General features: G+C 37.0%; 1 protein-coding gene across 4 annotated transcripts in view; it reads left to right on the top strand.

Moving 5' to 3' along the window:
* The window catches only part of LOC119796965 (protein inscuteable homolog), a 119,200-nt gene that overhangs the window by 46,935 nt on the left and 44,854 nt on the right, over positions 1–27,411 (top strand). For all 4 annotated transcript variants that reach the window (XM_038305766.1, XM_038305763.1, XM_038305764.1 and 1 more), the window contains one exon: positions 26,941–27,307. In XM_038305766.1, the coding sequence (XP_038161694.1) occupies positions 26,948–27,307 (360 nt within the window). In that variant the 5' untranslated portion in view covers positions 26,941–26,947. The remainder of the gene's footprint in view (positions 1–26,940; positions 27,308–27,411) is intronic.

Below are 27,411 nucleotides of genomic sequence, written 5' to 3'. Positions count from 1 at the left end.
GTAATAAACTGATGCATCTCGGTGTGTTTATTCCATTTCTCAGAATATAAGAACAACCTGAAAAGGAAAAGCAGCTCTTTTATTAAGTTTAAGTTGTTACATTATAATTGTTTTGTTTTTGTTTTTTTAATTGGTCTAATCTTAAAAATTGTGTTTTCATTGGCTGTAAGAAAAAAAATCATCATCTTTTTATACAATAACAAAGTTTTATAAATCGGTTGTGTGTAATTCATTATATGATTTGTTTAACTTCAATAGCATCTTGACTTGTTGAGATAGACATATACTGTCTGGTCACACATTATGCTTCTGTTTACGTTAAATGTATTAGAGAGAGATAGCAGACAATCACTTTGGTCTCTCACATCATACGAGTCCATCCATCAGCATCATGGACCTTACGTGTCCTCACAGCTTTGATCAAGGAACCAAAGACACTTGATTAAGAACTTGCAGCATAGACTGTTAATGAGATGTGTGTGGGATTACCAAAGAGCTGTTCTGCATGCCATGATCCAAAGCCAGCTGTAAGTAAGGCCCTGTCCCAATACTCACACTTACATAGCCTAGTGATGGGTACGAGTGCGTATTATGTCCCCTATGCACTGTTGATCCACACTTCAGCAAAGAGCCCATCTAAGTAAAGTGTGTTATCCACCATTTATAGCTGCATGTGACATTTGAATCAAAAATGTGGAAACATTTGATCCAGCGTCAGTGCTTTTCTGTTTGATGTTAAACATAAAATTCCCTTAAAATCATCTAAATTTCAAAAACGGCTCCCTATCATTCCCTAAACTGATATTCCCTCTGATGCATCTGTTTTATGGAACAACCGGGTTTAGATCGGCAACAAAAATTCAATATTCTGTTAAGATAGGTACTCTTACACAGTTTTAGTGAAGATTCATTAGACGTTATTCGGTAATTTCTATAAAATCTAAGAAACCTAAATAACTTTAGATGCACTGAATCACAATATAATAAAATATGCAAACCCAAACCTCAACCTTTACTGTAACTGTCACATTAAAGTTAATCATATTTTCATTAACCATTGCAAATTAAATATAAATATAAAGAACATTTCCTTTATACTTAATGCATGATTCATGTATTAAATAGTTGCTAAAAAATATTCAATCCATCCATCCATCCATCCATCCATCCATCCATCCATCCATCCATCCATTCATCCATCCACCCATAACCCTCCAGCTGTATACCGGCCAAAAAAAAAAAAGGGGGGGGGGGTCTATTCTATTCATTTATTATAAATAAGAATCTCACATAGAAAAAACTGCATATTTTAGGAATAGTATGCTACTTGATATTACCACCTTTAAATGTGTTAGGTGGTTAATTTCTCCAAAAATGAAAGGAAACCAATTTGAAAAACCAAAATAGTTGCTTATAAATTTTAAGGAAAAGATTCAAATTTGAAGTAGATAAATGTGAATTAAATAAAACTGCAGAGTAAACAATAGACCGCCTATATTTCCTGTGTCCATCTTCTTAAAATTCACTTTAAATCTCACTTTACACAACTATCACTGAAAATGTATAACGTTACAAATTTTAAATATATATTTAAATTATTTGAATAAAATCTTCAAACTGTATAGATTTCAATATCCATAAAATCCAGTGGAAGGAGATCCTAATTTTACCGTGTATACTTGCCTTCTTATTTATTAATCATGAAGAAGCAGACGTCTCGTCTGCCTGTATTCATCATCTTTGAGATGTCATTTCTAGATACTGAAGCACCGAAAGCCTTAATTGCTAGACTAACCTGCACTGCTAAGATCCACTTATAGCCATAGTTTTAAAGTATCACTATTCCAGTGTTTGGTCTCCTGATGCAAACACCTCTGACCTCCTGCTGTACGTCAAAATGAGACTGAGACTGTGACTCATTGTGGTCTGAAGCACATTCATGTTTTCTGCTGTGGTTACTATGTTTATTGTGTGACCCACAGACTGCACAATAGGCAGATCAAAGTGTTTTTATGTAAATATTTATTTTCTTTTTTTAGGTCAAAAATAAATTTGACTCACACCCTGATTTATGAACACGTTTTGCTTCTGTCTTGACTATTTCTGAACTTTTTGGGGACTATAAGACAGATGTTTTTCTCTAATTTGGTCATAATAGTAACAGTTGTTTTTCAACAAACTATAAATAAAACCAGGCATAAGCTAAAATTTTGCAGCTAAAATTCTCATCCTAACTCTGGGATAAATTATTTGTTTAAAGGATTTTTTCCTCGAGTCTGTTCATACTATCATTTTACACAGACTGGTGATTCTACTATGGGATTTAGTGTTGTGGCAGTAAACTGTGGTACATTATGTGTGAAACCACTGAAAAAATTTTTTTTTTTAAATGCTTAAATTATTAAGCCATTAAACAGCTGTATGTTTTTACATTTACTGCAGGTATAAAATTGGAAATAATTCAACTGGTACTGTAGAAGCAAATGTTTGTTTTATTTATTCTTTTGCTGCTTGTTTGTTTTTTTAAGGCACTAGTTAGCCTCGTGAGACCATCCTGATCTCGCAAGCTTTCAAGGTGTCATGATTGGTTACTGAGTAAGCCCAATATGCAGAACACAAACAGAAGCTGATGAAAAGTTTAACAAGGTTTATTGTTACACAAGCACATGAATATTTCAGCTGGAACTGGTTCAGGCCTGGGGGCAGGTTCACTGGAGTCTGCAAAGATTATAGTTCAGTTAGCGCAGTTACAGATGAGTTATGAGACTTTGATTTAGCTGAAGAATACCTTGAAGGAGTCCGGGTTTCTCTTTGAGAGAGGTTACTGTTGGATCCAGAGACTGTTTGTTCAGCAGAGTCCAATAACTGCTTCAGCGTCTTACTTCTGACTATGAGGGCAGACCTTGATTTGGGTTTCCAGCTCTTAACCAAGAGCTGCGTGGGAATCCAGAGAAGAGTCTTCAGGTTTGGTTCACGAGGGTAGGCTAGAGACAGGATTCCTGTGAGGCAAAAACAAGGAAGAGTTAGAATCAGTGGCGGCTGGTGAAAAATATTTTTGGTGGGGCTGATATAGCCTAGTGTATGTCTCCAACTAATCCGGAATAATAATTCAAATAAACAATTGGACAATACATACAATTTAACAGTAATGATTTAATTTACTATATAATAACAGTAACAGTGATGATTTGGGTCACTGTGACGGGGTTCTTTGGCCTCCAAGAATCCAGTCTCAGTCGGGTTACCGGTGTTGGTGATTTATTGTGCTCAAAAACTCAAAACAGGGTGCAAAAGAAACTAAACATGTACAAGATACTCTGGGCCTCAGCCTCCCTCCAGTTACCAGCAATGTAACAAAGAAACAGAAAACAAAAATTGCTGCTTTTCTTCCCACAGCCCTCATTAAATAGTTTAAGCCCCTACCCTCAGGCTCTCTTATTTCTGATTTCTTCTCATTAATCAGGTTTGTCCATATATTACCTCCACAAACAATTGATGTACAAAAACAAATAATTTTTACAACTTAATTTTTTTACACAGATTCATTGACTTATTCAATTACACCAAACTGGGTTTGAACCCAGCAAAGACGCAGCCAGACTGAAGATGACAAGTCCCCGTAGCATAAACACGTACACACCCACACCCCCCACACACCCACACACACACACACACACACACACACACACACACACACACACACACACACACACACACACACACACACACACACACACACACACACCCACACCCCCCACACACACACACACACACACACACACACACCCACACCCCCCACACACCCACACACACACACACACACACACACACACACACGGCTAACCCCACTGAAATATTAAGTGTGCACCCTCAATACGCCAGCAGGTAACCAGGAACAGCTTGTGTGTTTTAAGTTCATGGAGCTACTGGGCTCTGCGCGAGTGTATTGGTCCTCACAAACACAGTATAACAGGAATGTGTGTGTGGCGCGCAAAGTTAGAGGTTATTTTAAGCGACGAGGTGGATTCGTCACAGTCACAATAACCATGACATGAAATGTTCATATCCTACAACAGGGATGTTCTTCTGGCAAACGGGTAGATAAATAAGGATCTCACCGAATTTGGTGGAAGCTGCATCTCTTTCGTTACATTCGCCATCTTCCCTCTAATTGTCTGCACCTGCGCTTGGGTTCAGAAGCCTGTTAAAGCGCAGTATTTTCAGCGCCCCAAGACCATAAAGTTCCTAGACGCTGATTGGCCATTAAATTCACCTAGCAATAGTACATGATTGACAGACTCTCTGGAAATGTGGGTCTGTCTGATCAGCTCCCTCAGAACAGAGACGGTAGGAGTCTGTCAGTGGAAATCCACAAATTAATGACAGTAGATAGGGAAATGTAGTTTATATAATTTGTTTTGCTTATAGGTACACACTCTAGAGAGTAAAACTGACATTTATGAGTTAATTTCTAAAAATATATTTTACGTTTCTCTCTTCTTATCAGGGAGGGCGGTACCCCAGCGCCCCCTATGGGCCGGCCGCCACTGGTTAGAATCCTTTCTCAACCAGAGATAGCAAAGATTCTTAGGTTTACTAGGCTCAGGTGCTAACCAAACTAGATCAACACTGCGGCGTTGAGGCAAGGTCTGAAGGCAGGTTATATAGTGGTGGATCCTCTGATGATGAGATGGGCCACAGGTGTGTTGTGAGCTCAGCTCAGGAGGACCCACGGCGAACTCTGCTGGAGGAAGGTGGTACAGCTCCAGATCCCAACACAATGTTTCACTCGCAGATCAGTCTGGCTACTTTCTGTTAAAGAAAATTTGGAGCAGTTCACCAAACGAACATCCAATCAGCGTTGGCTTTGAGGCGGGTTGAGGTATGACACAACGAGAAGCGCGACAGTTCAGTCTAAAGAACATGGCGGCTTCAGCCGATGAAACTAGCTTTAGCGTGGCTATCTAGCAAGTTTTATCGGAATTACAGAGTATTTCTTCACTGAAAGAAGAGCAAAACACTGCTCTGGAGGCTTTTCTCAGAGGAAAAGATGTTTTTGCTCTTCTCCCGACTGGTTTGGGCAAGAGTTTGATCTATCAATTGGCTTGTGCCTGGCTTGCACTGCATGAAAAGTGAGATTTTCGTCCCCGTAAACCCTTGTAAACTCCCGCAGATCTCCCTGATTTTCGTCAGTTTCCGACAATTTGCAACCCGCGCTTGTCCGCGTTTGTCGTGCCACAAATTTTCGGAAACGGACTCTGACGTATGTGGAGAGCGATCAGCTGTACTAATGGCCCTAATTAGCATATAAATGCAGCAAACCCGCGCGGCTGGCCAGGTCTGGCTTGAATAACCTACTCAGTATTGGCTGAAACCACTATTCTCAAACAAGTAAAATCGCTCGTGATTGGCAGCAAAACCACACGTGGCCACGCCAGGCTTTAATTTTCTTACTGAGTATTGGACGGAACCACTTCTTTTTAAACAAGTAAAGTCGCTCGTGATTGGTTGGCATATATATATATTTACATATAAATATATATATATTTATGAATATATATTTATTCATTCATATATTTATTCATTCATATATTTATTCATTCATATGCTGTGTATTTATGTTATCCTTCACTACTACACAATTATTAGGCTACCATCAAGGACATGAATGAATTTATACAGGAAATGAACATTTGCCAGGAAGCTGTTTATGCAAAGAAAGAGCTTTATTAATACACACAACTATATACAACGCGTATCCAAACACATGGGTATCTAAAAATTACAAGTCCGTGAACGGTCCGTTTGCTTCCTCGGGGTTGGAGGTAACTGGCAGCATTCCCTCCGAGGCAGGTCCGATGTGCAGACGCCTACTATGCGTGGCCCTGTACTTCGGCATCGCTTCTAACCGGGACTGCAGCTTAACACAGAGTTAAGTGAGATCCGGCCTACGAAATGGCGCCGACCGTACAATCCATCCAGAGACACCGCCAACGACGCCATCTTCTTCGTCGGACATGAGGCCGACGGTGGCGGACTTCCAGAGTTCTACTTCCTCATCTGCTAGCACACTCTGCCTCGCTTTCAGCAGCTGAAAAAAAAAAATAATGAATCAGCGCACTGCGTATGGACACAACACATCTATTAATGCACCTGAAAAATAGTCACCAAATAAAGTCTTACCCTCTTTCTTCTGGCCCGACTCCGCACGCAACGTGTTGGCTGGCTGCGTATATCTGAAGCTCCTGCTTACCGTCTGAAAATACGTCTTACAGGCAGCTGGAAAACAATTAAATGAGAGTTGTATGAATAAAAAATCAAACGCAAGTCACAGTAACAAGGAAGGAGAAAACATTAAAACAAGTCACTTACACACAATGTCGTCTTTATCAACATCGTGCAAATCTGGACTTGCTGATATGGCTCCGAGCAAATAGGAGGCCTGTGAAAACAAAATGTACAGCTATGATCGGTATCTATCCGTATCCATTGCCTTTTACCGCAGAATGAAAGCATATTCTTTAAATCTTACCCTTGCTCCGGTTCATAGCGCCTGCAATTAGTCTCCGAGTTGTGAAGACGGCGTACTGCTTCCTGTGAATCACAAAAAATACACTTTAATAAAGCTTATTCTTGCAAGGCTACTATTAGCCGTAGCTTTAGGCTAGGCTGTTATTAGCCGTAGCTTTAGGCTAGGCTGCTATTAGCCGTAGCTTTAGGCTAGGCTGCTATTAGCCGTAGCTTAGGCTAGGCTGCTTTTAGCCTTGCAGGCAGTAATCGAACATATATTTACCGCTAGCATCTCTTCTTTCAGTTCGTCTTGTTCGATGCAGAGTCGCCATCGCGTCCAAGAGGAGTTTTACCCCGAAATCCCACATACTCCGCTCCAGACCGCCTGCACAAAGCAAAGCATACATCCTCCACTGTGGCTGCAGACCCCTCCGCTCTGAGTTTCTTGGAGATCGTAGAGAGCATGCGCGAGATGAACCAGGGTTTCCGTGGATCAATAAAAATAATTAAAAAATCATAAATTTTTTTTTTAAATCAAGGCCTTAATTGGCACTAAAATTATTTAAATATGTTTATCGAAGTATTTATTATTCTTTAATAAAAAATGCTTATAAAAACAATTTGGTCAGATATATTATATCGCTCCAGGCGGAGAAAAAGCTAGAGGATATATATATACGGATATATGTGTGTGTGTGTGTTTACATATATACAGGAGTCATGGAACTGTGCTTACAGCTCCTTCATATTTCATGTACACTAATAACTTGTGTACATGGTTCTTTTTGATGGCATTAAAATAATTTCAAATAGCATTAAAATAGCATTAAATTAGAGTCACTCATTCCTGTATGAACCCTGTGAGCGCTTAATTTAATATGACATATTAAAAAAATCCCACCATCATCCAGCATATGTTCAGTTTCTGCCCAAATATATATATATATTTTTGTAGATTTTTGTAACGGGGATAAGGATAATTCAAAACTGCTTTTTTTGAATGAACTTGTTCACTACTCCCAAACTTAGCATCTCTTTTCATTCCTGTAATAAGAAGTTTCTTTTGAATGGATTTGATTAAAGTTTAAGTCCCTCGGTATAAAATAAATATTTTGATGGAGATGAGAAATCTGCTTCCTCGTTGGTGAATAACCAATAGGGCTTGGTCGTCGTGACGTAAGCACTTCGCGTTGCCGCCATGTTGAATGCGTCTTTTACCGCGGCTTAGACTACTGCCTATGACTACCGCGTACTGTACTCCCTCTCAGCTGTGTTTTAATTTGATTAATTTCACCTTAACTTGATTTCAACCATGGTAAACCGTTGCTGTATTGTGGGCTGTAACAGCTCAACACATGATCGCCATGGAAACATAGAAAATGGGTTAACTTTCCACCGCTTTCCTGACTGGAGGCGTAACCATGGAGTCAGAGATAAAGAGTCGTCGGCTAGCTTGGATCGGGGCTGTAAGACGACCGAACATAACTTTCCGCAGTATTCCAATGTCATTGAGAGTGTGTTCCCTGCATTTTCATTCTGGTAAGTTAAAGATGCACGGTTTTATTTTATAGCCTACTTTGTTTCTTTCCTTCAAAGTTGGGATATTTTACGGGAAAATAATAAAAACGGCAGCGGGAAAATGTTCAAATACGTGAGAAACCCGGAGGGTTGGCAGTTAACGTTACTAACTACATCTTTGAAACACATAGCAGCTAGTTAAAAGTACATTACATGCGTGATTGGTTGTTAGCATTAGCGGTTAGCAGTTACTAAACTAGCAGGTTCCAGAGCCCCTCTGATCACAGCTTACCTTCGTACGAATTACTCTGTTCCCACTGTTTGCTGGCTTTATGATGTGCAGCTCCTGAACCCATCCATTCATGAACTGCATATGAGACTCCAAGGACTTGTAGCATGGGAACTGTTTTGAAGTATAGGCGCTCACTCATCGGTGCTCCACTCATTGTTTGGAACTTTATATGGATCCAAATGATTAATAATGCGGATTTTGTCAACATACCGGTCCCTGGCTTCTCCGTTTAATGTGTCCCGGTAAATTCCAGATCCTTTTCGGGATTTTAACATCTTTTTTCTCTCTACTTCTGTCTCTTCTTTCAACAACAACGTTGTGTCAGAGCTATGCTTACGTTTGCGTAGCAGTCAGTATGGCTGCGACGTCCCACAATGCACCGTGGATCCCGAGCCCTATCTTCTTCTTCTTCTTCTATTGAGTTTTCTGGCAGTTTGCATCCTGTGTGCATTACCGCCATCAACTGGACGGAGATGTAATTCAGAAATATAATGTCTGTATATCTTTATATCTTCATGAAACTAAATTCTATCTATACTTACACACACGCACATACACACACTAAATTCTCCCAGCTAATTCTGTATCTTTTAAATATTTAATAAGTGCTTTAATTATCTTATCTGATTGATGCTTCCCTAATAAATCTGCCATCTTTACTGAACTCCCCATTACCCTTTCCAGTTCTTTCCTCTCTTTTGTATATTTGCTACAATAGATCAACACATGTTCTACTCCTTCGATTTCTCCGCAATAACAACAATTACCCGTTGGATGTTTCCCTATTATTTTTAGACCTGCATTTAAACTAGTATGCCCAATCCTTAACCTGTTTATCCATATTTCCTCTCTTCTACTCATTATACTGTTATATCCTATGCTAATATCTTTATGTATTTTATATAAATGTCTTCCTTTTTTTTCTAAATTCCATCTCTTCTGCCATACCTTATTTATTTTATCTTTAATAATTACTTTTATTTCTGTTCTACTTAGCGGGACATCATATTCAATTTCTCCTACTTTAACTGCTTCTTTAGCTAACTTATCTACTTTTTCATTACCTAAGATTCCTTTGTGTGCTGGAACCCATGTGAATTGAATACTTATATTTTGTTGCCTTATACCATACATTAAATAACTGACTTCATCTAAAAGATCTTGACGGCTTTCAGATTTTCCACTTTTAAAACTAGTCAGGCAAGACATTGAATCTGAACAGATAACTACATTTCTAGGCTTCACCTCCAGCACCCATTGCTATGCTAAAATAATTGCCAACATCTCTGCTGAAAAAATTGATAAATTATCTGTTGTTCTTCTCTTGATAGAAATATTTTCTTTTGGAATATATACTGCTACTCCTGTTTTACCATTTTCCTCTTTTGATGCATCTGTATATATTTGTGTCATATTTTCATACCTTACTTCTAAATGCTGCTGAATAATTTGGTACAAACCTCCACAAGACTCTTCTATTTTTTTAGTTTCTAAATTTACTATTGGCATTTCGAAAAACCATGGAGCTCCCGAGCCCTATAGTTTGGATCCAATCATTTAAATAAACGGTGTTAGTTTTTTTTTTTTATATATAAGAATTGTGCTATAATTTCTAGTCACCGATCTGTTGCTGCTATATTTTAATTTGACGAACTGGAATTTGTCGATGTTCTTTTTCCTGTTTGGTGCGATTGCAATTGCGGATCATGACCTGGCCGGACCTTATGACCACAGTGTACCAATCTTCTGATGGCTACTTCCAACAGGATAATGCGCCATGTTATAAAGTGAATCATGTCAGACTCATTTCTTGAAACTTTTCCACTTAAGTCATTGTGAATTGAGCATATTGACAGACAACATTTTATTTTTTTATCTTAAATGCAATTTTTTTTTTAAATAATTACTGCTCTAAATGTATTGCTCTGTCAGCTAAAGATCTGTTTTGTTCTCTATACTTTAATTAAATAAATCAATTCAAGCTAAAATGTAAGAGGCTATACTGAGCCTGATCTCTTTGTATCAGAGATTTTCTTACCTTCTAGAAAAATGTCACTTGGAGTAAAACCCCCCCTGCAACCCTGATTTGCATTTGTATAGCTCACAGCATGTTCATTTACATGTTAAAGCCTCCCCTAGAATTCCATGGGGGGGAGGCATGGGGGGAACACTGCCTAAGAAAGTCCACGTCAATTTCTGACAATTTACCGGAGTTTTCGACGAAGCCTGCAAATTGCCGTAAACTGCCGCTAACCTGAAGTTCCACGACAATCTACAGTGCCGCATATTGACGAAAATCCCACTTTTAATGCAGTGTTGTGGTTGTGTTTTCGTCGTCGCTCTGTTAGTACGTCATATGCTTCTTTGATCTGATTGGTTTATTTGGCCCGTCTATCACCAACATAGGCCAATCAGCTAACCAGTATTTTCGCCCCTTCCCAAAATTACTTCAACTGAAGGTTTCCAGATGGATATGCGGAGCAAATCCATCTGGCGGAGTCAGGTTAGACACTAGTGGCCTCTTTGTGAAAATCGTCTGACAGGAAACGGGGTGTTGGGGTTTACAGTAGGTTGGTTGGTGATTGCTGTCTGTCCCTCACTGGGACCACTGAGGCATCATATATACTATATTTTGACATCCACTTCTTTGACCGTGGTCAACCTTATAGATCTATAAAAAATAGATTGTATATGTGTATCTGTCATATTACCATATTTAGAGTAGAATAATCCTAATCTTTTCATTGTTTTAAGATACTTTTTTACATATACAGTGAATTACTTTCACTAACCTACCTAATATTGTTTGTTTTAGGATGTTTTTAAAAGTAACTTAATTTACTGAAAAGGATTAACTTGTAAATGTGTCATAATTTAATAAATGTATCTCTATTAAAGGGTTAAAGATGCTTTTTAAATCGGCTATAACTTTAAAGAATGCACAATTTGTGAAAGGTTAAATCCTGCCTGATCTACAAAGTGCGTTTATTTTCCTTTTAACATACCTTCTTTTGTCTGCCTTCCTTTTTCCTCCTTCCCTTTTACCATACCTAATAATCAGCTGACTATTTTATAAGGTTGTATGCTCTTTGCAAAGTATGTTAATGTTGCCAAGTAATTAGCTGAACTAATAATGAAAGGAGGGACACTTTTCAGGCCATGTCCGTGAATTCTAGCATTTGGATTATTGGTGAAAATAGGTAATCTTCAGTGGCGAAGACCGAAGTTCTGCATAGCACAACATGTTATTCAGTTATTTTGTATTAATGTTGATGCTCCAACATCTCAAACAATTTTTTGTTGAATCCTTAGGACAGCATTTTTTTCCTGTTCATGTAGGAGAACTTAGTTTATTAAAAAAAAGGTGTAAGCCTGAGATGTGATCTGTAGTTTAGACAAATTTGTTTGTCAACTTCTTTTTAGTGAATATATTTGTCGTTGTTTTTGTAACAGAATCAGGATGAGCCTTAGGTTGTTTGCTAAAGTAGGGAAATTGTTTAAAGTTTACTAGAAGTGGTGGCTGTTTTCACTTGGAGCAACACAACAGCTACAGTACTTTAAAAAAACAAACAATGATGTCTTTAGTTGTGGCAAAATTGAATCAAGGCAGTTTCTGACCTGGACGGCCTTTTAAACTTTAAAATAGACAAAGAATACAAATGCAAATAAAACACTTTCTTGGTAGTTGTGAAGTAAAACCCCTTAATGTTTCAGACATTGAGTTAGCTAATCATCGGTGGGCTCAGTGTTCACATTAAGGACCTCTCCCTTAGAACGACGTGTGCCTCGATTAAATTCTCTATGCAGCCCGTGCTTATGTAAGTAAAAAAAAAAATAAAGGTGACTCATCCAAAAATTGAAGTTATAATTAAAGGCTCAGAGGGACTCAGTAATACTGTTATTCAAACTTATTAAAGTTATCTGCTTTACTCTCTAACCTGTACAGGATATTTTAGTATATATGACCTTTTTTATTGCATATGAAATACAATGTCTTATATTAAAAGTTTAAGGTTATTTTCTTGTATTAATTTAGTTTTGATAATCATGTCTGTTTCCCTCTTATTTATAAGTAAATTCTAAAGGATTGATAAATCCACATGAGAAAATGTATAATAAATATAGAGATCTGGTTTAGGAGCCGACTCATCAATAAATATCAACTTTAAATGGACACACTACATATAAATAAACCATATATTTACACATAATACATAAAAAAAGTGTGACTTTGAGTCATTATATAACTTTTCCTGTTCAATCTATCCATCTAACATGTCAAACACCTAAATGCAATTTAAAGATGTCAATTAACGTCACTGGCATGCATGGGAAGAACATGCAGATACAGGACCTTCCAGCTGCAAGGCAACAGCGCTACAAACTGCACCACCACGCAGCCCACTATTCCTCTTACAAGAATTATTAAAGTTGATAACAGTACTGTTTGAAAATTAAAAACAGCTCAGTTATCTTCCAGGCTGAGTTTAGGGACATTAGCAGAGTATCTTCCGGCTAATTTTTCTTAAAGAGTTAAATTTGGTTTAAGTGAAGTTATCAATAAATAACTTCAACATAATAATGAATGTGTTGTGACAGCAGCAGCAATATGCTCTTAAATTATTAATGTTAAATTTGGAACCTTGTATGAGCTAAGCTAATGTTAGTAATGTCATGTTCTTTATATTGAAGGAAGTGATGCTCGAATAAAGCCTAGGTTTTGGTTGAACATATTTACATTTCTGATCAGTTTGCAGCTACTTTTGGCAAAATTATGACTTCATGTTATTATCTCTTAGGGATGAATAAAGTATAATTAAACTGAATTCAACTGAACACACCTTATGATGACATCATATCTGACTTTAAGGGGTCAAAATTTGCATTTCTTTGAAATGTATGTCAATACTGGCTTAAACAAAATTTCTAACTCTCCTCTTTTCTCATACTTTAGTTATACCATCCAAAATAACAAAATAAAAAAGGCCACTCTTGCATACACCGCTACCTGCAGGAGTTAGAGTGATGCCTCATGTACACATGATCCATAAGATAATAGAGGTATTGTCGCTGACCCTCTCTTGGCCCTGCATGTAAATATTTGTCCTTCCCTCTTAGTTGTTGTGCACCGCTTCCCCTCCTTTGGAAAACAAACCTATTATTATCATCTTTTTCCCCGCCTGTGGGGAACATGATGTTTTGTGTGTTGGAGGGCGGGTTAAATGAGGATGGGTTCATCCTTGTGTGAGACTGTTATATACTGTAACTGTGAGAGATGGCAAGAAACGTCCTGGTTTGATATAAACAAGATTCTTCAGTGTTGACAGTATACATCTTTATAAGATTAATTTTTGTTTTGTTAACATGTGGAATTGCATAAATGAGTTTAAACACTACAAAAAATGAAAAGAGCATATGTACACATACATCCCAAATAACTTGATTACAACCAGAAAGGTTGTGTAGCCATCAGTGAGGCTTCTGGAGAATTTCACATGAATATTTGGCCAAGCCTCTTTGAAAGAGTTTAGACTGGCTATTTTGTTGGACAGTTGCAGCATGTTTCATTAATCCTCAAGAACTGAAGGTTGAGCTTATGGAAGTCTTTTGAAGTGAGAATTTCTCTTTGCATAATCACTTTTTATCCATATGATAGGAATTTTTATTGATTTTATCAATACTGGCAGGAAAACAGGTAAAAGGCAGGTGAAGACATGATCCACTAGCGACAAACTGACTGATTAGATAAAAGCCCAGTGGAGGGCCTCAGTGGAGGAAAGCTCTAAGCAGACTAAGCCACTGAGAATCCAGAAAGGGCAAGTTGTACACAAGAACTAAGGAAGGCAGGTGATGCACACTGACACTTCCTCATTCAGAGAGGGCCGGGTATAAATGGGCATAATAACTAGTTTTTGAAGTTTTTTGGCACTGATACGTTTTATATATATATATATATATATATATATATATATATATATATATATATATATATATATGTATATATATATATATATATATATATATATATATATATATATATATATGTATATATATATATATATATATATATATATATATATATATATATGTTTGATATATATATATATATATATATATGTTTTGTATATATATATATGTTTTGTATATATATATATATATATACAAAACATATATATATATATATATATATATATATATATATATATATATATATATATATATATATATATATGTTTGAAATTGATGTGTGTGTATATATGAAGAACTGCATCCTACTTGAATGTAAAATAATTGCCATCATGGCTTTGTCAAGCTGCTGCCTACCTTTGTGAAGCATGGCAAGGCAAGGCAAGGCAAGGCAGCTTTATTTGTATAGCACATTTCAGCAACAGGGCAATTCAAAGTGCTTTACATAAAATCAGTTAAAAAAAATAAATAAAACACACAAGACACAGTTAAAAATAAAAACTGAATAAAACACAAGAATAAAAATTACAGTGCAGTATAAAAAATTAAACAGTAAAGAAATGATCGCCATTTAGAGAAAGGCAACATCAAAAAGAAAGGTCTTCAGCATTGATTTAAAAGAACTGAGAGTAGCAGCGGACCTGCAGGTTTCTGGGAGTTTATTCCAGATGTGAGGACCATAGTAACTGAAAGCTGCTTCCCCCTGTTTAGTTCTGACCCTAGGAACAGAAAGTAGACCTGTCCCAGATGACCTTAGAGGTCTGGGGGGGGGTCATAGTGTACTAGCAGGTCAGAAATGTAATAAGGCCCTAAACCCTTTAATGATTTATAAACTAGCAGAAGTACTTTGAAATCAATTCTTTGAGACACAGGAAGCCAGTGTAAGGACTTCAGAACTGGAGTGATGTGATCCAGTCTCTTGGTCTTAGTGAGGACTCCAGCAGCAGCGTTTTGAATCAGCTGAAAAGACTAATACAAAGTGAATCCAGTAGAAATTTTATTGCCTACCTGGAATGGGTGACAATAGCAGAATAAACTTTTGGCTCTCAAAAATTGTATCGGTGCCCTATTTGTTGGTACTCGCCGATACCGATACCACCATTTTAGTGCACCCCTCCCAATACTGGTATCGGTATCAGTGCAACACTAATAATAACAACTGTGAGGTTTAAGGTATAAGGTAAGCAGCATGAAGTGAGTTTAGTTCCTTTGTGGTTACAAGCAAAGAACGTGTTTTTTTACATTGAATTTTACAAAAACATGCATTCCAGTAATATACTAAACTTCATCAAAAAAAAAATTGTGAAAGTAACTTTTTTAAATTCTCAGATAAAATTATTTCAAATGATTTATTTTTGAATGTTAATATTTTTTTTCAAATTTTATTTTCTTCAAAATTTTCCTTTTGAGATTGATTTGTACGCGTTGCATTCTTTTCAAATTGGGTTTTAAAGATCTTACAGTTCTACAGATCTCCACGGATGTTAGAAGCAACGTTTTCATCCGTTAATGCGTAAATTAATAGTGATCGTAGTGTTTGTAAAGGGATTAAAGTGAAGAATGTGATTTGTGGAACCCTATTTGAAAAAAAAAAAATGCAATTAGGAAAACTCAAAAAAAAAAAAAAAAAAAAAAAAAAATATATATATATATATATATACACACACATATATATATATATATATATATATATATATATATATATATATATATATATATATATATGTATATATAAATATATATATATATATATATATATATATATATATATATATATTGGTAAACAAAAAATAAGTTTGAGAAAATAGTAAATGAAAACAATTTTAAAATAATTTGGAAAAAATAAAATCAGGAAGCAGCCAAGTTAATATTTTATTTTTATTTTACTGTTTGATTACAGTTTTATTCAAAATGTTTACTTCTGGGTCGCTTTTTTCTGTCATCGTAGAAATCTATTCTTTCCTTGCAATTATAATGGAACAAAATTCACTCAATAGAGCAGCAGGTGTATCTGCTCACTCAGTGTAGCGCTGGGAGCAGAGCACTAAGAGGCAAGAACCCAGCCATCCAAAAAAACAAATAAACCAAATGGATTCATGATTTTTTTAAGCCATCTTACCAAAGCTTTCACCCCTTAGAAGAAACTGTTGAACCACTTCAACCACCTTTGGGGTTCTCTCTTTAAAAAAGGAAACCTATTTTTGCATCAATAAAGCACTCTTTACCGTCCTTTGTACTAAAATCGACTAGTAACTTAAAAAAACTGTTAACGCACCAGATTTGACAAGAATAGTTTATTTTTCTAGTTGGTGGAAAGGTTTTAATATATACATTTCTTTCATTAGAATGTGTTTGAAATGACTGGATTACCCTTGTTTATAAGTGAGTAGAAAAGGCACGAGCTTGCAGAGAATGGTGTTGATTCTATCAGTTTATATGGTGTTTGTGTGGTTTACCTGTTTTGTTTGGTTGGTTTATAAGTTGGTGTAAATTACCAGCATCATGTGTTTCGTCACAGCAAAAGTATCTGTTCTGTTCCTGTCTGGCAATTCAAAATAAACAAACATGAAAAAAAATATAAATATATAAACTGTAAAGCATGTGTTTTTTTTGTTTTTTTTTTGTTTTTTTTACCAGATTTACTGGTTCATTGCACGAATCATTTTGAATAATGAATACAATTCTTATACTAAAGAGCTAGACAACTGAAACTGGGGGATAATGTGTGGGACAATAATCTCAAACACAAACTGCTTCTGGAACAGACAAATCAGCTTGCTTCTTGAATGACATACCCAAATCTGTTATTTAAACCCTGCTGAGAACTTTCCAACCTTTTTGTTAGGTCAATGCCAGGAAGCTAACCAATTTAAAAAAAAGTTCCACCTAATTTAATAACATAGTTCAAACATATTGTCTAAATTCCAACCGTAGTGTGTTCGTGTCAAAGAAAAAACTAATGTTTGAGACATACAATAACTCAATAAGAAACACATCATTAAATCTTCTATGGAGTGTACTTTTGCCCTGTTTAATATGTTGTTAAATCTGATGTGTTTTTCAGGTGGTTTAAAGAAAATTAATGACTGTTCTTGTGAGTTAATTTCAGTTTCAGCACTTAGACTAATATCGAACAGAGTTCATCTTCATTGGTACAGACTGAGATTCTGCATAGAACAGTATGAGATTTGATTATGGTGTTCTTGTGTCGATGCTCACACTTTTAAAGGATTTTTTGTAGTTTTTTATGAGCTGCAGTTTAAGATTGGAACTATTGTCCTCCATGTTGAGAAAAGATACTCTTATTGCCGAACCATGATCGTTACGCTTACATGCACATAATAGAGCAGGGCTAATAAAAGGTGTATAGACATTTTTTTTTTATTTTTTTTTCCTCAAATTTCTTTGTATATATTTAAAAAAGAATGGAAAGAAAGAGTTGGGATAGAGCAACATAGCATGTGAAGATGGCTATTTAAAGCACACAAACAAGAACTCCCACAGGAAGAGTTGTAGGGAATCTCAGAAAATATTTCAGTTTTCTGAATCTGATCCTGTGCTTGACTAAATACTTCTGTGGAGCACAAAAATTACCTAACTCAGCCTAAATGAGTTTGATCACCTCTGCCAAGAAGAGGAAAAAGCTTTAAGAGGACAACAGTGCCAAGCTTTCCAAAAGGGACCCGAGGATAGCTGCCAAAAGTTCCTAAACCGAGTACTCAGTGAAGACACTTAAATAAAGTATGTTTGTATAAAATGTCACTTCTTGTTTAGATGAGTCTGAAATACAATAAATATTGAAAACTTGCAACGTCCCTCCATCTCCTGCTCAGTTTCTATAGTGTTGCATGATCAAATCCTTAGAGGTGATTTAAACCACTAAGCATGAGTCACTGTGTTATTCATCTCTGTGTAATCATTCACTGCAAACCGAGTCAGCTAATACGGTTTACACACTTTTAAGTACATGAAATACCTAAAGCAAAAACAACCATAGAAGAGAACTGGGGCTCAGTTTCACTTAACAGCTTAGGATCATTTAGGGAGAAATGACTTTGTTCAGTCAGCAACAAAAGATTGAACCTCATCCATTCTCAGGGGCTTCAGCTGTCACTCTGAGGTCATTTACCCCACTTAGTAGAACAAGCTTCATATAAATGACCCTTACTCTTCGTATCACTGTGTCATTATTTATTTAACTCAACATTCACAGTTTATTGGATCTTGATTTCCCTCCAAGCATTACGGATTTACTTAGAAGTTGTGCATCGTTGAAGTTTCTGTTTTCTAAAACTTGAAGATTTCTCCCTTTTCATTCAGTAGATGCTCTTCTACTTGACTATACTAAAAAGAACATAATGCACTGGTTTAATAAAAGAGAGAGTGATTAGGTAACATTTTAATTGACATTTTATGTACTTCCAGCTGGAAAGTCATTAAGGAAACCATTAGTGTATTTTGTAATGAAGTTTTTTTATTTTATATATAAAGGAGGTAACTAAAATCTTTAAGCAAGTCGATACCTTTTTTTTTGTTTGGTCTTTTTACTCCAACAATTTCTCACCTTGCTTAAACAAAAAGAGAAAAAAATATCACCCTACACAGTCATTTTTTTTTTTTTTAGAAAAGTCTATTATCTGGTTGAATACTAAACATTAGGGGCGTGAATTGGAAAAAAATTTGCTGATACAATACCTATCACAATACACCTGTCAAGATAAGATTTATCCAAATATATTATAGCAAACACAATATATTTAGAAGTTTTATAATTATAAAACTTTGTAAACCTCTGCTCCAGATGTTCCTGGACAGTTCAATAACAACTGTCCTGGACTCTTGGGCAGTGTGCTGCCAAATGGAGCCTAGGTGGAAGTTCAACTGAAGTTCAACTGAAGAAACTGATTGCTCTCCTACATCCACCTGCAACACAGCCTGGAACCACACCTCCACGAAAGCCAATCAGCATCCAAAGTTCATCTTAAAAGGCCTCCGATCCCCAACTTATCTGCTCCTGTGCGCAGGCGGGGGATGCCCTGTGTGATTTAATTCAGATGACCCCGTTTCAACCCAGACCCTCCTCCACCATCGTAGCTGAAACTTCCTCAGGGTTTCATTCCTCCTGGACTCCTAAACATCCCTATTCTTTACTCCTGTTCATGCATGTCTATCAAAATTCAGCGCTATGTTTCCTGCTGAGGTATGCACGCGAAAGACTAAGTAATTGTATCAACAAATTTCTTCTAATTGTCTTTTTTCTCCGCGTGAGTTTTTCAGATTAAACTAGTGGCTGAAGGTTTAAGAGTTATATAAAAGTAAGACAATAAAAAGGATGTTTGCCTAAAATAATTTTTACATTTAAGATCTATTCAGCTCCATCTTGAATGATACCAATATCGTCAAATGAAATATTGCAGAATAGGTAATTTCAATTGATACATATATTGTTTGATAAAATATTGCAATATATGGCAGAATAGATTTTTTTACTTATAACCCTAGTAAACATACACTTTTGCCTTCTGCACACATTTAATTTTTTTTGTTTGTTTTTTGGTTAAATTATATTACAAAAACAAACTTATTTGTAGCTTTGGAAGATTTTCATTCTCTCAATCAGGTTCCTAGATTCATGGGTTCCTTTAGGGCTTCATCGTACATTTTGAACATTTTATGCTTGCAGATTCAATAGCATGAGACTGGGAAAGAAGCAAACCAATCACAGCCTGTTTACTTTCTTACATGAGTTCCATCCTCCAAGTGACAAAGGTTAACAAAATGGTGCCTATCCGTTGTGCCCTTCCGTCATTGTTTCCATCATTTTGTCACAGCGCCACCAACAGTTCAGGCATAACTTCATGCGTATCAAGTACATACATGTGAAGGCATGTATTTACTGTGCTGGCTTTGTGCCTCTTGTCTCCTGTGGATGTGGATCGGTATTGAAACTTCAGACTATATTAGGCAGTTTAATTTCACTACAGATGAGATTTAAGTATTTTGTAAGTTAATCTGATTTGCATGAATTAACTTTCGTTAATTGGCAAATACATGATAATTTGTGGTTTCAGTACATTATTAGTAAGTGGTTTGAATAAATCTCAGCTACACTTTTTAAGATAGTGAACAATTCACTATGTCCAGAACAACAATCTAACGGTGCCCCCTCTAGCCTGCTTCATTTTGTTTGAAAGTAACCAGATAACTGCAGGAATCATGCTTATGCCTAGGGCTGCAACAACGAATCGATAAAATCGATAAAAATCGACTTTTAAAAGCGTTGGCAACGAATTTCATCATCGATTAGTTGTGTCGCGCGATTAATGCGTCATCCGCCGCGCCGTCATCACTGCCTCTTGACTGAAAGAGGAAGAAAAAAAATACGGCAGAGCGAGCCAGCGCCGCAGGTGCAGTGTTGCCAACTCAGCGACTTTTCAGACCCCTCCAGCGACTATTTTTCAAAAAAGCGACTAGCGACAAATCTGGCGACTCTTTACGGTGTCATTGGCGGCTTTTGGAGACTCTTACGTGAAAGCATGTATTGTTCCTACTCTGCCGTGGGGCGCCTTCCCCACCCCAACCGCGTTTTCCCGCAGGAGTCCCTCTCAGCGCTGCAGTCAGAGCCTCAGCGTCCAGACTGCAAATGAAGCGCGCATGCACCGGGATTTACGGCGCAAATTGATCACAATAATTAAACTAGCCTGCGCTTTGTAAAGTGAAAAAAGTGATAACATGCAACTTTTGTCAAAAGAAATTAACATGGCACGGAAGCACCATGTTTGTTTCGTTTTAAAGTGGGGAAACGTAACGTTAGTTTCTCAGGTAGCTCATCTGATGCTTTCCTTACCGTGTTAGTAGGTTACAGACAGTGATAAGGTTGGCTACTTATTTTACTTTTAATTTCATTTGAATTAGCTTAAGCAGCGTTTACATTTACTTTATAAATAAATTAACTTGCAAATTATGAGGGCAAGGCTTTTAAAGTTTAAATCTTCTGGCAAAGATAAAGTAAAGAGCCTGCAATTTATGGAAGTAAAGCAGAATAAAATCCATCAAGATCAGTAATATGTCAATTAATTATATGCCACATTCCCATGTAAATTGGAGTCTTTGGAGGATGTGTTTTTTAGCACCCCTAGTTCTCTCATTTTTATTCCAAATACAATTTATAATTTGAATCACAGGGCTATTTTTATCTCTATGGTTCAGTATTTTCTCAAGTAGCAACTTTAACTGCTATACTTTCCTGTCTTAAAAGGCAGAACTCTTCTAGTCTAAAAAAAACTCATTTGTTGAAATGTGGGGACCTATTGTTTGAACCCCTTAGGGGCTTTTAAAAACTAAAATGTCTTTTTTTGCGCTTTATGAAAAAAAGTACCCTATATTTTGTGGATGTACAGCTACATTTCTCATGTAAGTTTGCGTAGTTTTAACACAAACATTTATTTTTCATATTGCACCAGTACAGTTAATGAGCAACCTGTACTTGTGTGCTTGTTTGTTCTGTCTAAAATGTTTATTTTGGAATAAAGAGGTTAATATAAAAAATATTTTTTGTCCGATTCATCGATTAATCGAAAAAATAATCGTCCGATTCATCGATTTTTAAAATAATCGTTAGTTGCAGCCCTACTTATGCCACACTTATTATCTCTGATAAATGTCAGACTTTCATATCATGAAACTACTCGTCATAGAAGTGTCAGAGAAAACAGTAATGCTCCATTCTTTTGCCACCAAGCTTTGGTGTTTGATGGCACATTTCCATAGATGGGTTTAGTACAGCATTATCCAGACTGTCAGGAAGGAGGCCAGCGACAAACGGCAAACATCCATCTTCATTAGAGACCCTTTTGTGTTGACTCAAAGCAGGGGTGGCCGCTGTAGCCATCGATCGACTCTCTTCCAGGAAGCCTCGGACTCTGTACTGCTCTTTAAAGCCTCTCTTCTTTAGGATCAGTGCCGGGAGAGATTGAAGTTGGTGGAGTGTTTACCCGCTGCAGCGTATTGATTGAGCTCTCCTCTCCGGGGTTAAACTAACAAGAACCAAAACTAGTATTAATTGATGGAACTGACCTGTATAACACATGATTGGTCACTGCAGTTTTTTTTATGGAACACTTAATGTTCCTTTTTTGATGGAGGTCAGGGAATGAGTCAGCTGCTGTCAGATAAAGCTGGTTATACTGAAGTCCTTAGTTTTTATTTGTCTTGCCTGCACATGCCATGAAGGGACCAAATGTTTTCTTTAAATTTTTAGACTATGGAACAAGATAAAAAAATATAATTCCAGTTTAAGCAATAGGAATATCCCTTTTCCCCAAAGATGCTCCGTTTATTTTTTGTACTTAATCTTGAAGTGCCTAATATCACAATAGCAAAGGAAATACTTAAACTGAAGTAAAAGTGCTACTACAAAACACTGTATTATATCAGGCCAGAATAAGATTAATCTTAAATAGTAAAGACTTGATTTTTCATTTGTAAACTGTTCAATTCAAATCAGTTTATTTATATAGCACCAATTCACAACCCATGTGATCTCAAGGCACTTTACAGAGACAATGCTATCAGACTGGTTAGGAAAACTATTCCATTACATTCAGTCATGGACCTCCAAGGCATGCTCCTCCTGGATGAGACTGTGATGAAGACCTTCACCTGCATTTTGTTGTTGCCTCTTCAGCAACCCGTCACACCATGGACGCATGAAGCGACAGTGGAGAGGAAACTCCCTTTTAACAGGAAGAAACCTCCAATAGAACAATGCTCAGTGTGAGAAAGCTTGAATACCAATAAACAGAGATGTTAATGGCAGGGGCACAGCTGATAATTTAATTCGGCATGGAGTCACAGTTGTACAGGAACAGACCAGATGAAGGTAAGGTGTGAAGAAAAAGCAGAGAAAACATAAAGTTATGAGTGGAACTTGACCAATACAGCAGCACAAATACAGAAAATAGCTCAGGATAACCTAACTATTTTAAATGAGGTATAAGAAAGGTAGAGTAACAGTAGGCCCAAGGTAAACAAACTGCCTTTGATTATCAAAAGCCTGTTCTTTCTTACAACTCTGACAACATTTATATTTTTTTTCACAATTCATACATGCAAAGATGCATCAATGACCATACTTTGAGAACCACGTCATTTGGACACACAAGGGCAAAGAACAGCTGTTTGGCTGTGATTTACCACACCATGTTTGGAGAGAGCCAAAGACCTCCTTCCAGCTGTCAAGCACATATGTGGAAATGTGGTCATTTTTGCAGCAGGAAGACTTTGAGAGCCTTGATTGTCCTTCAACAGCGACTAAATCAAGGGCTCAGCTTAAAATTTCTAAATCTACGGCTTTTCCAATTTGATATCCTCTTAGGTATCCTCCTATGAAATATGTCGTCTGCTTATTCACATATTAGGTACGATTTAAAAGTTTTAAACCTGCTCAAAATCTGCAAAGATTCTCTGTCATTTAAAAGTCTTAGAATTCCAAGAAATCTAAGATGTCAATAAAAGCCTACTTTAGTCTTTGATGTTATGAAATCTAGAATCGTAAGCAGTTGTAGTTTCTTTTATCCCATTATTCAGATATTGTAGACCTTGAATATACTATATATAATATTTATTTAATTAAACATTGGGAAATTCCAACTGATTTGTGTTTTCTTTTAGAGAAAATAAGGATGATGCACAGAATAAAGCATGATAAAGCAAAAACTGTAGTTGAAGCTGATCGTTCACCTACATGTCGTGGTGATAACTTCCTCATATATGCAAATTTCTGACTAATCAACATGCTGGTCAGCATAAATGTCTGCCCATATCTCAGACAACCCTGATCTCCACATACAGTCCATTCAGAAAATTAGAATACCGTTGAAATGTTTATTTATTTAAATTAACTAATTCACTAAGTGAAAGAGTAATTTTTTCAATCCTTCATTTTGGTCGATTAAGGCATTATGCTTTCAGCTAAAGAATATTAGAATACTACATTAGGCTAATAAAAAGATTTAACAGCAGACATATGGGCTTGTTGAAAAGTATGTTTAATTTCTGCTTGAACTTTTTTTTTATTAAAATGTAATTTATACCATTCACATCATTAGAATAAGGTGTAAGGTTTAGCCATTTGTCAAGGTGACTTCTCAAATCGGAGCGCCGCACCTACAGTAATGGCTTTTTATACAGGTGCTGGTCATAAAATTAGAATATCATGAAAAAGTAGATTGATTTCAGTAATTCCATTTAAAAAGTGAAACTTGTATATTATATTCATACATTACATACAAACTCATATATTTCAGATGTTTATTTTGTTTAATTTTGATGATTACAAATGACAACAAATGAAAATCTCAAATTCATCATATCAGAAAATTAGAATATTACTGAAGACCAATAAAAACAAAGGATTTATAGAAATGTTGGCCAACTGAAAAGTATGAACATGAAAAGTATGAGCATGTACAGCACTCAGTATTTAGTTGGGCCTCCTTTGGCCTGTATTACTGCAGCAATGCGGCGTGGCATGGAGTCGATCAGTCTGTGGCACTGCTCAGGTGTTATGATAGCCCAGGTTGCTCTAATAGTGGCTTTTAGCTCTTCTGAATTGTTGGGTCTGGTGTATTGCATCTTCTTCTTCACAATACCCCATAGATTTTCTATGGGGTTAAGGTCAGGAGATTTTGCTGGCCAATTAAGAACAGGGATACCATGGTCCTTCAACCAGGTACTGGTAGCTTTGTCACTGTGTGCAGGTGCCAAGTCCTGTTGGAAAATGAAATCTGCATCTCCAAAAAGTTGGTCAGCTGCAGGAAGCATGAAGTGCTCTAAAACTTCCTGGTATGTGGCTGCGTTGACCCTGGACCTCAGAAAACACAATGGACCAACACCAGCAGATGACATGGCACCCCAAACCATCACTGACTGTGGAAACTTTACACTGGACTTCAAGCAACGTGGATGAAGTGCCTCTCTTCTTTTCCTCCAGACTCTGGGACCTTGATTTCCAAAGGAAATGCAAAATTTACTTTCATCAGAGAACATGACTTTGGACCACTCACCAGCAGTCCAGTCCTGTTTTTCTTTAGCCCAGGCAAGACGCTTCTGACGCTGTCTGTGGTTCAAGAGTGGCTTGACACAAGGAATGCGACAGCAGAAACCCATGTCTTTCATACGTCTGTGTGTGGTGGTTCTTGAAGCACTCACTCCAGCTGCAGTCCACTCTTTGTGAATCTCCCCCACATTTTTGAATGGGTTTTGTTTCACAATCCTCTCCAGGGTGCGGTTATCTCTCTTGCTTGTACACTTTTTTCGACCACATCTTTTCCTTCCCTTCGCCTCTCTATTAATGTGCTTGGACACTGAGCTCTGTGAACAGCCAGCCTCTTTAGCGATGACCTTTTGTGTCTTGCCCTCCTTGTGCAAGGTGTCGATGGTCGTCTTTTGGACAACTGTCAAGTCAGCAGTCTTCCCCATGATTGTGTAGCCTATAGAACTAGACTGAAAGACCATTTAAAGGCTTTTGCAGGTGGTTTGAGTTAATTAGCTGATTAGAGTGTGGCACCAGGGGCCATCAATTTTGAACCTTTTCACAATATTCTAATTTTCTGATATGATGAATTTGAGATTTTCATTTGTTGTCATTTGTAATCATCAAAATTAAACAAAATAAACATCTGAAATATATGAGTTTGTATGTAATGTATGAATATAATATACAAGTTTCACTTTTTAAATGGAATTACTGAAATCAATCTACTTTTTCATGATATTCTAATTTTATGACCAGCACCTGTAGTTGTTACATAAGTGCTAAACTCCGATTGAAACTTCTCAGAGCTTATTAAACTAACACACACCGATAACTCAGAGTTTCCAGCCTTAAGCTACATCAAGTTGAGAATTGAGAGTTGAGAATTTGAGTTTGTTAATCATGCTTTGTGAAACGGGCTCCAGGTGTTTCCAACCCTGCACCTCAAGATCTACTATCCTGCACATCTTAGATGCTTCACTGCTCCAACATAGTGGAAATAATGGATGGCTGCTTAACAGGCCTTTGCCAAACTTGATGGCATTAGAGGAAATTCATTTGAATTAGCAGTGTTGGAGCAGGGGTGCATCCAAGATCTGAATTTATTTTATACTTTGTCTTTCCTCTTTTTCCCTATTATGAATAGATCACAACACATTTGGTTGTAAAAAAAAAAAAAAAAAAAAAAAAGCCATTCAAAATTTCCCAACTTTCCTTGATGGGCCCTTGGCTGGTCCCCTACAATTCCTTTTTAAACATCATCATTTCTACTAAATTATTCTTTCTGTCATGATCTGTGGACATTAAGATCTAAAGATATGCATCATCTCCTGGTCAGACCCTGTAACTCAGTGAAAGTCATAGTAAAAATATATGCTATGTATGGTCACTCCATGGATTTCACGTGAAATTGGAGGGAAGTGGGCTGCCATTCGGCTGGCGTTTGACAGGGAAGGGCCATTTTGAATGGCTGCTACTGTACAATCAAATGTTACCTTAGTTTTTGGTTCAGAATGAAAGAATCTGAATTCTGCCATCATCATTCTTCTGTTTCAAATATCAATAAAAAGTCAACAATGTCTGAGTCTTATCCTATCTTTATTTATTTTTGCCACAGCAGCCGTATGCAGACGCTACAGGTGGACTCGGTCCAGCGGTGGATGGAGGACCTCCGCCACATGACAGAGGTGGAGTGCATGTGTGTCCTTCAGGCCAAACCAATCGGAGTGGAGGAGGATTCCCACCAGGGAGAGCTTATAGTGACCTCTGGGATCACCGCAGGGGACCATGTAGCCAGGAACAATCTGCAGACGCTCCTTCGCCGTGCGTTGGTGGTCAGCACAGAGCTGGGAAAGATGTTCCAGCGACTAGAGAAAGGCCGCTGGCAGAGGGTCCACAGCACGGCTGTACGTGCAAATTGCCACGTTCGTTCATTGGTACATGAGTACAGCGCTGCTCGGAACACGCCTCCTGAGATGCAGAAGGTGATACTTGACAGAGATTTTTCTGTGTTTTTTTGGAAAAAAAAATGTTTTTGGGTCAATACACAATAAGAGTTGACCTTTAAAAAGGCAAAGCCACATTTCTT

This window comes from Cyprinodon tularosa, unplaced genomic scaffold (assembly GCF_016077235.1).
Source record: "Cyprinodon tularosa strain WSP-4 unplaced genomic scaffold, ASM1607723v1 ctg563, whole genome shotgun sequence".
Lineage (NCBI taxonomy): Eukaryota > Metazoa > Chordata > Actinopteri > Cyprinodontiformes > Cyprinodontidae > Cyprinodon > Cyprinodon tularosa.
This window is presented reverse-complemented; position numbering and strand designations above follow the sequence as displayed.